Source organism: Bombyx mandarina, chromosome 13 (genome assembly GCF_030267445.1).
Source record: "Bombyx mandarina strain Sakado chromosome 13, ASM3026744v2".
Lineage (NCBI taxonomy): Eukaryota > Metazoa > Arthropoda > Insecta > Lepidoptera > Bombycidae > Bombyx > Bombyx mandarina.
In genome coordinates, this window is record NC_143220.1 from 14,730,376 (window position 1) to 14,747,013 (window position 16,638).

Here is a 16,638-nt window from a genome sequence, read left to right on the forward strand (position 1 = left end):
TTTCTATCTTAGCCATGGATATGAGCAGTAAATACAAGTGCTTGTTTCCACGAGGCAAAAATTTACATGTACATAAGTTATTTGAGTCGGAGGTGCGTTGGCTCGTAAATCTTGCGACAAGGGGATTTCTGTTTGTGAAGTTTCTTTTTTATTTCCACTTTATCTGTGTAACGCAAAGAACTGCGAATACTCAGGCGCAACTCGGTAACATGTTCAACTTCGATAAATCAATTTGTACACTTACTCGTACTTATAATGTACTTATTGTATTGAGTTACGTAGGGTAGGTACGTGCTGAAGATGAATCCGAATTTTCGTTAATATAAACATTCTGAATTTTCTTTTTTCTAAATTAAATTTTATTATTGTCCTACTATATTTATTCAAAATCTTATTAAGTATACTTTTTTTTGTGTCTATGACACAAGCCACCAGTGGTTAAGACTCCAGAGTAAGAAGCCTCTTCACAATGCGCGCCATATCGAGGATAACTACCTTCTATACCAGGCCCCTAACCCTGCAGGATAACGATAGTTTGTAAGGTGTTGATCGAAACTTTTTGCTATCAAACCGTGTACCGACACCACTATTGAAAAAATAATGATTGAATCAACATGCTACATGGCAGTATTTATTACTGTCATTGTTAAGGAATTATATTTCATACTAATAATTAAGACCAAAGATGACTAAAATAAAGTCAAACAAGTAAATTATCATTCATACGATAGCTTAACTCACCTTACTAATAGATTATAATAATACAAAATGTACAAGATATTGTAACAATTCATCAATCAAATCGAATACAATAATTATAATATTAAAATTGATGTAATTTATTTTGAAAAACATTAAAGCGACTTTACTTTCAAAATAAACCTTCGTTACGTTTACGTCCGCGGGCCTGACTCGTTTTGTCCGTTTTGCATCACAAAGTTAGATGTGTTTGTCGTTCTATTTTAAACGCGATAAGGCCAACTTTCTAGTCCTCGAAATGTGAATACCTTGTTGCGAAAATGTGACTAACGGAAACTGTATACAAGTAACTGTACTGTCCTTGCTCGACACACAAATATAGGGGGTCCCTCGAAGCCCGTCTGCCCCTCGCCTCCCCCCACACACCGAGAGCGGTTCGGACCATTTATATTCAAATTTCTTTACTATAACGACATATTCACGTGAGTATTGTAAAGTTTTCAATAATTTCGAAGTTGAATATTGTCTGAAGATCTGAAACTAACAAATAAATATTGCGGAGTGTATGTGAAAAGAGAGCGGCTTGATTTAAAAAAATCCATTATTAATATTTGGGCCTATTTTAGAGATGAAAAATTGTCATAAGATGAAAAAGCAAAATACACATGAGCCATCGTACTAAACAACATACAACCTAGATTTATGGATTTTTGCAAATTCATCAGTCTATTGGTCATCCTTAAGTTATTCTCCGTAGAATTTCCACATCAATTACAAGAATGTTTTTGGAATAATTTTTTTCATTAAAATTTTACTTTTCACTACTAGCACATTTTTGTGTTTAAGAACACTCCAAATCCATTATGTCTTCTAATTTTTAGGATTTTGTTTTCCTTGTCAGGTTTTTAAAATACGGCTCAGAGGTAGTTAACAACCACAAGTTATTTCTTTAGAGAGAGAGAGAGAGAATACACTTTATTGCACACCAAAACACAATTTACATTCAAAAAAACAATCAAAAAACAGATAAATTTGTACAATAGGCGGTCTTATCGCTAAAAGCGATCTCTTCCAGACAACCGTTTAATTTATAGAAATTCTGGAAAATATAAAAAATATAGCAGGTATGTTGCGGTGTACTATAGATAATACATTATAGAAAATATATACATACAATAAACAAAATATATACCGTTTACATATAATATGAAATATATACTTATTATTATATACCAATATACACACTTACATACAATACATACTAATATACTTACATACACATAATACATCAACAGTATGGAAATAATAAATGATGATGCAAACAAACAGCACTAAGAAGATAAGTAGTGTTCCTTCACCATTCTTTTAAAACAGTTTAAAGTTTGAGCCCTTCTCACTGCATCCGGCAGAGCATTCCACAATCGAACCGCCTGGACGGTGAATGAATGATCAAAGAATGATGATGAATGCGCCGGCATTTTCAGTCTCAGGCTATCCGATGATCTCAGTGAAAAATTATGCGTATCACGTAGGAACTCGAAACGTTCTTTGAGATATATGGTGGCATGGGGGTTAAAGAGAGTACAGTATAGTAATGAAAGGACATGAGTATTGCGGCGAAGGCGAATTGGTAACCACTTGAGCTTAGTGCGAAATTCAGATACATGATCATATTTCCGTAAACCAAATATGAATCTTATGCAGAAAATTTGTAGCCGCTCAAGTTTATCAAGTTGTGTTTCAGTTAAATCAGTATAGCTGGCATCGGCGTAGTCAAGAATTGGAAGAAGGAGAGATTGTGCAAGCGCAGTTTTAGTGGCAGTTGGAAGAAAATTTCGTAACCGTCTCAAAGATCCAGCTGTTGCAAACACCTTCCGGCTAACCTCTTTTATCTGAGCGTTCCATGAAAGGTTTTTATCAATTAAGATTCCTAAATTTTTCACAGTATCGCTGATAGGAATTGGTACGCCATCAAATAAAATAGCCGGAAGCTGCGACCATTTCACTTTCGAACACAATCTTGAACTGCCGACAACAATGACCTGTGTCTTCGACGGGTTCACCCTCAATCCTTTCTTTCATTTCTTCATTCAATCATTTCTTTAAATGTTCTTTACAATTTAAATTTTAGCGACTTAGTATAGCGTATAATATCATGTTACCAGTAGCTTCTTAGCTTCTTAAAATAACTTAGCTACAGTTGTAAAAATTAGTTTTCCTTTTTCTATTCGCAGATGAATGGACAAGCTTATGGCCCAACTTGTGTGAACGGCAACCGGGGTCCAAGGACACCACACCGTGAATGCCACAATCTTGAGACAGTAGGTCGAAGCCTCAATTGCATAACGGCTGTCTCATCCTTGAAAATAGACCGCATTACTGGGTCGCCGTCGAAGCTGACAGGATGGTGCTACCAATCCATGCTAGCTTACACAGCACTCACACCAAAGCTGAAAAAGTTATTACTAAATCCTTCGGTTTAAGCTGGAAAGTATTCGAAACGTCAGAAATAATAAAAATAATTTAAGCTCAAAGGTATAGTTAGTAAATCCGTATATAAGATCCTCTATTTCTGAGCCGAAATTAAGCAATTTGACTTTCATGATTAACGTTTAAAGAGTCCATACAGTTAAAACTGAGAAGCACATGCAATAAATATGATATTAAATAAATAATTAAAATACTACTAATTTAAATAAAAATGTCATAAAAAAACTACATAGCACTCGGGCCGTACTTTAAAAAAATTCGTGAGCAAGAAAGAAAAAAATTATAAAAAAATGGATGCTATTTATTTCAGAGGTTAATTAAATACATTAAGACCTAAGCCTCGGCACGGTCGGTTATTAACAAATATTACTCACAATATTCATCGTTAGAACAGTTCAGGGTAGATTACGTTTTATTATTTCCTGCAAAGGTTGCCTTGGGATACGGTACAGATATAAACAGTGTTAAATAATTACGATTATCTTCCTAAAAATGTTCCTTTGGTTATTTCATTATTAGTTTAAATTTTTTTTACATGAAGATTACAGATTTCACTGTTTATCTTATTTTGACTTTTGATCCCAAACAGCAATCCTCATATAATTTTACTTAATATTTCGACGTTGATATCTCATGATAAAAATGGTAAAGTATGATACTCAGTGACTCTCCTAAATATCTATTGGTACATTTTTGATAAATACTATCAATTTTAAAATTGTTTTAATTCTCATGAACGAATTATTAATGCATATTTGTCGTTCTAATATATGTTTTGATTGGCATTACGTATGTACATATCACATATTGTTGAAACAAGTGATAATACTTACTGATGAATTCTTTCGTATATTGAAAATGAGTAAGTAATTCAGTGCTATGCATTTTATTTTCATTCACTATACAGAAATAATGTGTGTGTTGCGTTTTCTTGAGGAGAATTAAAGAACATAGATGATTTAGAGATAACAGAACGTCTTACTATTTATTTTACCATAAAAATTTGAAGTTAGCATGTCGAATCTTTTTTCAAGGATTTTTGGAAATTAAAAACTATTGAAATGAAGAAAATTTAAATATATTGAAATATATAAGCATTTATGACTTAAAGCGAACTGATAACTTTTGAAGATTTTTTGTTAATTTTATTCAGGACGAGTTTTATTTAAATGGTATTTGAGGGTAACGATAGAAACTAGTATGTACTTATTTGCAATATTCTCTTTTAAGAGAGTTTATTTGTGCTTAAAAACCGAATCAAACTCCAGTGTTTGGGCTTCCTAGAAACGCAACCCGTCACATAAACTTATTGTGACGAATGTAGAAGCTGGCCATCAGAGAAGTTCAACAACTACGGTGTCCAGGCTACCAATGAACCGCCAATGAGACATTGACACTATTAGAACCTAAGTAGCGTCCGATATGTTATGACTATAATTTATAAGGAAACATATTGACGGTAACACAGCGCTTGGTTCTTATATGGTAGCGAAATTTCGGACTGTAATGGCAACTTGGGCTTTAGTGCACAATCTATGTATATAAAAATGAATTGCTGTTCGTGAGTCTCACTAAAACTCAAGAACGGCTGGACCGATTTGGCTAATTTTGGTCTTGAATTATTTGTGGAAGTCCAGAAAATGTTTAAAAGGTAGATAAATATGAAAATGCTCGGGATTAAATAAAAATACCAATTTTGTTTTCCATTTGATGTGTCCCCCGTCGGACGGATTCCTTTAGTTTGTTTTATGTTTATTTTATACAAAAGTTTAGGTCTTTTATTTATCGATTGAGGCACTACGAAGTCTGCCGGGTCAGCTAGTCCTAAATAAATATGTTTGTTCTTGTAGATCAGTACGACAATGTAGCATATCCCACAACTTCGTAGCTGAAGTGAAATGGGTGACGCGGTAAAACTTACAAATATTTCGAATCAATTGTTTATTGCTTAATGATGTCGTTTCATAACTAAACATGAACTGACTATTGAATTGTTTTTTATCCTACTCAAAGGTCAAATTTAATAAAACTATTTATTGTTATCGGTTTTATAAATGTGTGCAAATTTTCAAGTTCGGCGGCCGTCTTGAAAACTACATATGTTAACAGTGTGGCGGGACCTAGTAGTATGATAGATACTCGCAATACGTTATACCATCGGTACTTATGATTAGAATTAAGGCCGCAGTTGGATAAGGAAACGAAGGTGAAGATTCTACCATACAGATACCCCATAGATGAAAGATAAATTCATGCTTTTAATGACGATGGATTCTTAAATATATTGCACGTAAATAATTACTTGTAAACGGCTGAACCGGATCACAAGTCTCATAATTAACCATGGACGCCAAAATAGCCCTGTCTTGAAATATAGCTTGCATCATTTCATAGCAGTTTTAATTTGTCGATAAAAATAAATGTTTGTGTGCCTGGAATCTAGAAGGAACACGTTCGGTGAAGGTAGTATAACCTTTCGAGGTTATTAGCATAGGTAGAAAAGTAGAAGAAAATGTTCGATAATTTCAGATACAAGCGCCGGGCACGGGAGTCTCAACAATTGGATCACCTCCATACTATGAGTTAGTGATAATATATAATTGTAGCGGAGCGTGATCAAGTTTTGATAGTTTAGAATCAAATGAAACATACAACATAAGATTTTAGATGGTTGTTAGGGCAGATTTTGGTCTTTCAGGCTGAGCCTCGTGAGCTCATCCACCAGTCATGTCGAAGCCAGAATAGACCATCAGGGATGCTGGCAGAGAGTTAGACAAAAAAAATGGCTGGCCTAATGTTATTTCTCCAAAAACATGTATGCCTTTATTCTGACACTTTTCAATTTACTGTCGATTTATAAATACGTCGCTTCAGGACTATATACTATACACTCATGAATTGGCCAATCAAGTTTGTAACCTTAAAATACAATGACAATAGAACTATCTCTTTTGAAATAAGAACAAGTGACATAATAACGAGACGACGTAATAAAAGAGTCTGCAGTGAATTTAAATGTTTCAGGAAAAGTTCAGTCGGTCGAGGTTTCTTCTTACAATGGTGTTAGAAACTTTTTACACCTCATTTATATGAAAATTTCTTTTGCAGTTACCTAACCATATGCTTCATATTTTACTGGACGAGTTGTAATAGTATATCTCGAACTTACGGCTATTTAACTGTAAAGTTAGTTAACTAAAACTGAACTTTATGTCGCAGAAAAGTAAATGTACATTTCATTGGTATTCATACTTACTTTGTACATTAATGTTCTTTGGGCAAGTTAATAAGAAATATCGTCTTAATATTAAGCAGATTCTAAAATAAAATTAAGAACTTAGCAGCAGAAAGGTCAATATTGTAACGTTTTATACAGTTTAGTAAAATTTAACGGCACGTTAAGTACGCCGAATTCAAATTAATAGAAATTGAAGTAGGAAGACTAAAGTTAACTTTCGGTTGAAATTAATGAAGATTACAAAATTCACGGCCATTGAGTTCTCCGCCCCGGCGAACCTTTGACTCTAAGTTACTTGTTAGAACAAATTGAGAGAAATAATAAGGCTCATTTGTTTGGTTTAAACGGTAACGACGGGATATTATTATTTAACCACGTTCAAATTTCAGAATACGTTTTTATTTTAGTGTAAACGCCATTGAGTTATAAATATGACGTAAAGCTATTTCCTTTAAAGTCTTGTATTATGTATTATTGTCTTATATTGTGGTTCTTCAATAATTTGATACGTATTTTAAGCTATATTTATAAACCTCTTCAAGTCGTTTTTTTATTTTTTATTAAGATAATTTTATAGACTTGGTTAAATACTCACTTTCTTCCCTTGTGATCGGTGTAAACTATGTGGTTCCTGACAGCAGGAGCCTGGCGACTCCTCCCTAGCGATTGCGTCTCCATCATCCGATTTGCATCATATTATAGCTTAACGACAGCGCATGTGGATCTACCAGTCCGCACTGTTAGTCGAGGCGAGCCGCCAACACTTCCAAACTGTCCGTTCAGTTAGCGACCGCTTTGCCGGAATTATTCTCCCGCAACTCACTCGGCTTCGTTTAACAACTTCGGATGGCCAGCTTGTTAGAGCTCACTGTTCGGCGTCGACATTATGCACACAGTCTAGACTTCTTAGCTGTGAAACTTTCATCCGCCCCGTTGAATTTGTTTGTTAACACATTGTCCTCTTGTGAAATTGCGGGAGCAAACTATTTTGTCAAGACGGTTTCGTTGTAGCTATTTTAACAAAATAATCTCTAATTTTATTGAAACATTATTTTGTTGAATCGGTACTATACGAATACTTTTTTTGAAGAACTCTTTATATTAATTATGAATTGATATGTTTAAAAATTACTTCAAAATTATAGTCTATATCTGAAATGAAAGCTAGTAAGGAACACTATGTAAAAGCGTACTATGTAAGAGAGGAAAGACAAGTAATTCTGGGTCACGAGGTCTCCTTAATATCTTCCGGAGTAACAGGAAAATGTGAGTATGTATTCAGTGAGTATATAAAACTGTTTACATAAACACTTATTTACCTTCCACGGGTAGGCGGAGCTTGGGATCGAGGCGGGCTTATTTGGAATCGACAAGGAGGTGGAGTGGAGGCTCCTACTTATTTATCAATACGTTATTTAAAATACAATTTCGTATACTTCATTTTCACAACAAATTAGAAGAAACACCTTTCAAACTGTCTTTCAATTACAAGGAATTAATACAACAAATCAGCCGACAAACAAATCATTGCCGCGTCAAAAATATTTCCACGACTCGAACATTTAGTAAACGCTGAAATGCTTTCTCATTTCATAAATTATATTTCTGAAGACAGAGTACAAATGGCCTTTAATTAACTGGAGAATGTCGGCAAAACGGCAAATATGCCAGGATCGCCGGCACCCCGTGCCCTCCCATAACACCGCTAACTACGATTTACACTCGCTGTTATTTATATTCAAGATACAGTAACACAATTTAATTTAATTTACAAGGACGGTTAATGTTATTAACGTCGGGAAAGGAATGAATTCTTCAAGAGAAATGAGTTTGAAATTAAAATTAAATTTATGGTTATTTTTCTTTGGATTCAAACCTTATCATAGAGTACGACTCGTTTGTGAAACATTTAATTTGACGATACTTTAAAATCGTTCACATTTGTTTTTATTTCAGCTCGTTTTTGCATACATACTTACTATGTTTTATATATTTTATATTTTTTAATTTAGTTTTGGAATTATTTTCGGAAAAACTATTTCCAAAACGCGTTGGAACAATTTAAATAAACTTTTCTTGACGTTCGAACCCCTATACTTCATTTGATTGATCACTTCGTAAAGTTTTGTACCGATCTATCGGTCGGTCTTCATTGCGAAGTAAGTTACGAAAGCGCCGCGAAGGCAATTTAAATGAATCGCCCACTCACCCTGGAGGCTCGCAGCCGACTAAAGGCTTCGCCCGTCTGTCGTGCCACTTCACCCCTTCAAACTCAATTTCTCCAAATGAATATCTACCTTAACACTGTGGATAATAGTTTAGTTTACCATAAGCCGAATTTCGGGGACTTCAGAGTGAAGGAGTAAGAAAACAGGAGAATACGTCACGAAAATCTAATTCTTCCTGCGTGAACATAATGACGGCTTTACAACCGAAGATGATATGGGCCTCAAATTTTCGCGCGTTGACGAGCTAGCAAATTCAAAGTCCTTATTCTTTAGGTTTGAGGGTTCAGTTTTCAGGTGATATCTTTGGCACGGAGGCGGTCGTAGGGCTTAGGGGTGGCGCGTAAAATAAGCGCATGCGTAAGTCTCTTTAATAACTTCCAAATTCAGAAGTTGTCACAATCGAAAAGATTAGTTTAAAACGATGACAATGACGACCAAAAAAGATTATTTTTTTTCAGATTTTAAAAACATTTCATTTCACAAAAAAATTAATATGTAGGAAAATTTTTTTTTTCTCAAATAGTTTCCTGACTATCCTGAATATTAAGGTACTCACCACATATGACTGAAAACAGTGGCATAGAACCAACAATATTTGTATGCCATTATCGAATCTGCACTTCGGTATATGGACTATTTCGCTTCAATGTAACTCTCAATATGAGCTTTGTTACCGCTTTGTGCCGCCATTTCTTGTGTCACTGCATTGAATATATCGGGTGCTTTCCTTTGTGCACGGAATATTGTTCGTCTTTTGTCGAAATGAACGTTACCTCTCCGCGAGTTGTTTCAGAGAAGAATTTCCCGATTGCAAAGTAATATTTCCCCTTAAGAATTTCGATGTGTTTCTTTCATGTCGAAGATGACTTTACTTGAGATTATATTGTGTCGGAAAATGTTATTTCAACTTTGGTTTTTGAGGTCAGACATTCTTTTTTATTATTATATTTTTGCGTCTTAATAATTTGACACTATGATTTTCAAGAGCTTTGAGGTCAATATTGTGTTTCGTTGTAATGGTAAAAAACGTAGCTTTTGATGAAAATAATATTTTCGTTTTGTGAAGTTTCAACCTTAAAACGGTTATTGGGTTTTATAAAGCAAGTACAGTAGGTTTACATTTTGTTGTTTTTAAGATAAATTTGTAGGGCAACGTTGTTTTTTTTTGCTTCTATAAAACAATTTTGACCAGAGCTGCCCGATGTACTATGTACTCATATCAACTAATGCAACCATGCCAGTTTCAAATCCCGCAGACAAGTACCAATTTTTGTGAGGAAATACGTACTTAGCACATGCTCATGAAAACTTTCACGATGAAAGAATAATATTTTTTACTATATAACAATCGCATTTGGAATGAACTTACCTTCATAATATTTCCTATGCGTTATAAAATCTTCCTCTTCAAACAGAGGCTTGGCTGAGCCTATAGCATTGTGGATGTCTACAAACGTCTGTGTAACAACTAGTAACTACTTACCATCAGAGAGGCCGTAAGCTTGGCTATCTGCAATGGCAATAATATTCTACAATATTCAATATGGTCACAAGTTTTGATACTAAATATATAATTTTTTTCTAACTCCATTGCCTTCAACAACATTTTATAAAATCGAGGCATTAATTTAAGCTTTATGACTGTAGTTATTATATCATAGTTATTCAAGAAATAATCAAATGATACGTCGAAAAGAAACGCCAGTGACCTAACAGTTAAAGTAGTCATACAACTCAAATCATCATAATGCAAGTACCAATATGCTCAAGCAATTATTCATTTAACCTGTGTCTTATAGATACGACTCATGAAAGCCTGGTGCACGTGTCCCGTATCCAAATTGGTTCCCCTCAAACGCTACAATCCCGATTTCTAAGTTAATTGTCAAATGATCTAGATCTCCATCCCATCCGTAGCTGTATGACAACTTCGTAACGCTGATATCAATGCGACACGATAAATCGCTTAGCGCTGACCCGGCTCCTGCAATAGCATTCTATCGACTGCGCCCTGCACGCATTTTGACGGATACCCTCCATTCACTTTAGATTTTATGAATACTACTTACTAGTTCTAGAAGTTAGCAGAAACCAAAGCATGGATCATCGTTCCCGCCGATTTCGACGAGAGTTTGACGTGACACTTCACAGCCAACAAATTAACCCGCTGAGGTTCTTGCCAATCTGTTTTTTTTTATTGCTTAGATGGGTAGATGAGCTCACAGCCCACCTGATGTTAAGTGGTTACTGGAGCCCATAGACATCTATGACGTAAATGCGCCACCCACCAGACCTTGAGATATAAGTTCTAAGGTCTCAGTATAGTTACAACGGCTGCCCCACCCTTCGAACCGAAACGCATTACTGCTTCACGGCAGAAATAGGTGGGGTGGTGGTACCGACCCGTGCGGACTCAAAAGAGGTCCTACCACCAATAAGTAGATTCACTCGCGAAACAGCTGCCCTTGAACTGATCGCCATTTAAAATAAGTAAAAAAATGTTTCTTCTAAGAAATAGTAACACCGCATCAGTTAACCACTAATCTTGTGTTGGACTGGTTTTATGTGATTGCATTGTGTTTCCTCTTTTCAAGTCCAATACTCGTCTGACCACCAATTAGATTAGGATTAGTGTCTCCGACAAAACAATTAAGCTCTTTACTCTTGAGATTGTCAATTATTTTCAAAGTAAGCAAAATGTGAACAGAGTGTAATGCAAACATACAACATTGTTTTAGATTGTATACTCGTACTGATAGAATTTGAAAATTATATTAAAATAATAATCTTATTAATTTTAATTTTCTAGAATTAAATGGTCACGTGGAGCCAAATTAGAAAATTTATTGGTCCTTTGTCTATGGTATCATATAAAAAGTACCACGAAACCTGCTATAGATATTTGTTTTAACTATGCAATGAAAAATTTTCGTTTCGGTTTAATCCTAGATCTATGTTAATATCACGAAGTTAGTGTCTTTATTAAGATATAATTAAAAAGTATTCAAGTCTTACATCCACTTGTTCTTGTCTCGAAAATGTTTTCTTGATATTCTAAACATAGGAACATTCTATATTGGGGATATTCCGGCTCACGCAGGTGCTAACTGAGCATGGTTGCTTCGGTGAGTTCCTGCACCGGATCTGAGCCGAGCCGACGGCAGAGTGCCACAATTATGGTTGCGACTTGGACACGGCAGAGCATACGCTCGTCGCCTGCCCCGCATGGGAGGGGTGGCGCCGTGTCCTGGTCGCAAAAATAGGAAACGACTTATCGTTGCCGAGTGTTGTGGCATCGATGCTCGGCGACGAGTCGTGGAAGGCGATCTCGCCCAAGCCCTGGCCCTCTAAGTGTTTCGGGTCCCCTTCACATGTCGGTCTGGGGACTGGCGAAGGGAGCCTAAGAAGACGACGTGCAAGCTGCTCTGCACGCATTTTACGCAAGAGCATCCGGGTGATGGAAGGCCGGCTATTCTCGACCCACGCTGGTTCTAACCTAGCGGGGTATTCCGTTAATTGCCGTTCCATGTAGCTTAATTTGCATGCAACAAATTCAGAAGAAATTTTCGTCTTCACATTAAATGTTGAAAACTGAGCTTTATTTATTAGATATATTTTTATTAAAATTAATAAAATGCACCCTATACATATGCTAATATCGGAAAAGGCAGTTAGTTTTTTTTTCAAAAATGATATTTCGAAAACTAAAAGAGTAGGGTTATTTCAACTGAAACACAAATTGAACTGAAAATACTTATTGCGACAACCTAAATATAGGCAACTGTGTGACATAAGTTTATGTGACATGAAACTTATCTAATATAATAGATTTAATATTATTTAAAGAGCATTTGAAGTTATTTCAATGATTTGTTCCAAATTATAGAACGAGTGAAACTGCGAGCACACCTACTACCGACATGAGACTCATGAACGTACAATTAAACCAACCAATTACTTGTACATTATACAAGCAATTAACAATTAACACATCTACAACGTTTCGGTACCGCTACGGAACCCTATCGGTATAATTTATACGCCCTGTAATTATGGATTCACAGCACACTGCGACCCGGCAACAATTTAAAGTAGCACAAGACGCGTAGCTTTTCGCACAGTAAATTTAAACAATCAGAAGTATTTATGAATTCACATAGTTATTTTTTATGGCTCTAGTTAAGAACGAGCTCACTTTGTGTTTAGTGTAAGAATCCACAGACATCACAACGCGATTAGAGTCACACACTTTGAGAAATGAAGACGTATTTTTATTGGCAGTAAAGCCTCTTCTGAGACGACCACCACCATTAAGTAGTATATGTTACGACTAACAGAATATGCTTTTCTCTCAGCCCACTGACGTCCACTGCTGGACCTAGGCCTCCCCCAAGCCTCGCCACAACGACTGGTTCTGCACTGCCCAGCACTGCATCCAATTAATCCCCGCAAATCGCAATAGGTCGTCGGATCATCTTGTGGGAGGCCTACCCACACTACGTCTTCCAGTACGCTGTCTCCCCTCAAGAACTTTTCAGCCCCATCGGCAATCTGTTCTACGAGCAATGTGCTCTGCCCACTACCACTTCAACGTCGCAATCCTTTGGCCTATGTCGGTTAATATGATTAAAAATAAATAAACTCAGATTCAAGTTCGAAAACTACTATTAAATTTATCACTAACTTGCTGACTTGATAGCCATTAATAACCATCTCGAAATTTCTACTATGTATTATTTGTATAATAATAATACATAATAGATGTAATCCAAGAAGCGTTAAAACCTTATCCCTACTTTTGTGAACGTTTTAAAAATATTCAAATCAAACCAGGGGCTATCAGATGGAATGCTTATAAAAAAGAACAGGATTGTGTTTATTGATCAATGAACGAAACAACAAAACCGTCAAAATAAATTTTAAAATAAATCTGCAGCGACAATTAGCATCAGTTCGTTAGATAGAAACGCTAAATATATGTTTTTCTTGTAGTCTGAACCAAGAACGTGATAAAGTAAAGTCGTATGCCGCACACGTTGTTCTTTTACATTATAAAGAGACCCAAAAGGTAGGAGTCTTCTAGTTCAGCCAACAGTAATAAAAATATTAAATACAGTGTAATCTATACTATTATTATAAAGAGGAAAGATTTGTTTGTTTGTATTGAATAGGCTCCGAAACTACTGAACTGATTTGAAAAATTCTTTCACTCTTTGGAAGCTACACTATCCCTGACTGACTATCACTAAACCATTGATGATAGAATAAAATAACGATTAATATAATACGAATAAAATAAAATAACTACGACTTTGTAGATCACATTATTATTTACAAAAAGTGTAGCGACAGCATATTATTATGTCTGTCTATTATAGTTATGCCACAATAAGTGTTCATTTATTTAAAAAAAATAAAACAACGTCAAATATTGTTTTTTATAATTTATAATTGCAAGCTTTTTTTATAATTGTGGGTTTACTGGTGGCCCGGAGGCCTTTCCAGTTTCACAAGGACAGGTGGGCGAGCAAGGGCTGAGACAGAGCAAGGGCTCAGCCAGTACAAGGAAGCTCTGACTCAATAAACTCAATGGCTTTTGTTTTATGTGTATGACCTTTTTACGAAAATTTGAAAAATAATAATACAAAAATAATAAACAATCAGACTTATTTAAGATATTATTCTTAATTTATTTTGTGTGTAATATATATTTGTTCATTTATGTTAAAATTCTTTTACAACATTTCATGTTTCACCGACGTCACACAGTAACGAGTATTGAAGTCAGTATCCGTGTATACGTAATCCTTATTAATCTAAAACATAGTATATCTTTGTTAAATACATTTTTAATAAACATAGCGCATGGCGGTAGTCTCGTGGCCCAGGTCTAAATGTTTGAAAATAATAATAATAACTGGAAACAATTCACACGGTCATCCGGCCCTAATTTAAGATTCACAGTGTTATGTGTACCAAAGATTGATAAACATACTTATACACGTTTGTTCATATACATACTGGGTTTGAGGAGACCGCTTCCGAAAACGAAGATAGACGATAGTACTAATGACTGAATAATCTTTGATCACGGGACAGAAAGAAATCGATCCTGATATAAAATAACATATTTTTAAAATGTTTTATTAGCATTATTTACGCTCCGCTGTGTTAGTACAGCTAAATGAAACGATAGTTTCATAAAAAATACATTACTTTACAAAAAAAAAACCAGCAATGAAACACAAAATCGAAAACAGCTGATGCTCGGATCAACGAACGCCCTGGCGCGGCGTTTCTTTTAGACGCACAACGGCAAATTTACAACTTTGTATGTACAAAATTTTGGTGTTCGAAAGCGGTCTCCTAACACCCAATCCAACCCAAAACTCCCAACAACTGAAGGGTTAGCATTACAGGCTGATTTACAGGATCAGGAGGAGAGCCAAAAAAGCAGAGCTCAGCTCCGTGAATTCAGAGGCCTGTATAGAGCAGACAACTGTTAACTTATGATTATTACATTGCACTATTTCTCAGACCGTTCACAAAATAGTTTAGCTGTAGAAATGAACTAGACATTGGAATTCACCAGTGTAGGCTCAATTACTATACAAAAATAGGATTTATTAAATGAATTTCAATGTTTCTGTTTCATAGCACACAAATGCATTAAAGTCTGTTGCAAATCCGCATTAACAGTGTGTCTCAGCGGTGCGTCCCACTGCTAATTACGGCCGGATTACCGGACAGACCCGTCCAGCACTACTTACTGTTTCACAACTATGTTCTAAGACAAAGCGAATAATGCGCCCAACAATACCTTCCATTAACACTAAATGAGACTTTTGTACTGAAGTCTTATTTGCTAACAATTATGCTATGCTAAATATAATACAAAGTTTCCTAATTACTACTAACCAGACAATTTTAATCAAGCAAACTGTTATCATTATTAATAGTTTTCTTGAAAAATATAGTTAAACGAGTTACGTGAAAATCGGTATTATTCGGTATTTACTAGTGGTAGGAAATCCTGTGAATCCGCGCGGGTGGGTACCACCACCCTGCCTTTTTCTGCCGTGAAGCAGTAATGTGTTTCGGTTTGAAGGGTGGGGCAGACGTTGTAACTATACTTGAGACCTTAGAACTTATATCTCAAGGTGTGTGGCGCATTTACGTTGTGGATGTCTATGGGCTCCAGTAACCATTTAACACCAGGTGGGCTGTGAGCTCGTCCACCCATCTAAGCAATAAATAAATATAAATAAATAAAATATTTTTTTTGTCACTAACAAAACAACTCTAATAACATCGAGTCAATAATATAAGGATATCGAGTGGTATTTGAAACTGTTTGTGTATTCTACGAGCAGCGGGTGCGGTAGCCGCAAATAACAGAAAGAGCAAGTCCTCGGGGCATCGCTTTAGCTTTTCAATTTCCCTTTCGGAATTATTCGTGCTAATCGAATACGACCGCCAGACCGGGATCCGATCGCGATGATTCATTCATGAGACTAATGTCGCGCGCTCCGAACTACATAAAATGTTGCTATTTACACTATTTATTAGTTTTGAGCAACATGAGAAGAGAACTATGAATATATTCATCGTCCATTTCACAATATAATCGACCATCATAGATTTTAGTAGAAACTTATTAACTCGTTGAAGTCGCCGTGGCCTAAAAGATAAGACGTCCGATGCATTCGTGTTGAACGATGCACCGGTGTTCGAATCCCAGGTGTGTACTAAATTTTCTAATGAAATATGTACTCAACAAATGTTCACCATTGACTTCCACGGTGAAGGAATAACATCGTCTAATAAAAATCAAACCCGGAAATTTTAATTTGCGTAATTACTGGTGGTAGAACCTATTGTGAGTCCGCGCGGGTAGGTACCACCACCCTGCTTATATCGGCCGTGAAGCAGTAATGTGTTTCGGTTTGAAGGGCGGGGCAGCCGTTGTAACTATACTTGAGA

General features: G+C 35.8%; 1 protein-coding gene across 4 annotated transcripts in view; it reads right to left on the reverse strand.

Annotated features, from left to right (window-relative positions):
• The window catches only part of LOC114248537 (delta-sarcoglycan), a 46,099-nt gene extending 37,457 nt beyond the window's left edge, over window positions 1–8,642 (reverse strand). Inside the window, exons 1-2 of one of the 4 annotated variants that reach the window (XM_089732576.1) lie at window positions 8,509–8,642; window positions 7,023–7,438 (exon numbers count right to left, since the gene is read on the reverse strand). In XM_089732576.1, the coding sequence (XP_089588702.1) occupies window positions 7,023–7,108 (86 nt within the window). In that variant the 5' untranslated portion in view covers window positions 7,109–7,438; window positions 8,509–8,642. Of the gene's footprint in view, window positions 1–7,022; window positions 7,571–8,406 lie in introns of those variants that run through there. The other 3 variants (XM_089732575.1, XM_089732574.1, XM_028181802.2) reach the window with 3 other exon arrangements.
• Window positions 8,643–16,638: the final 7,996 nt, after the last annotated feature.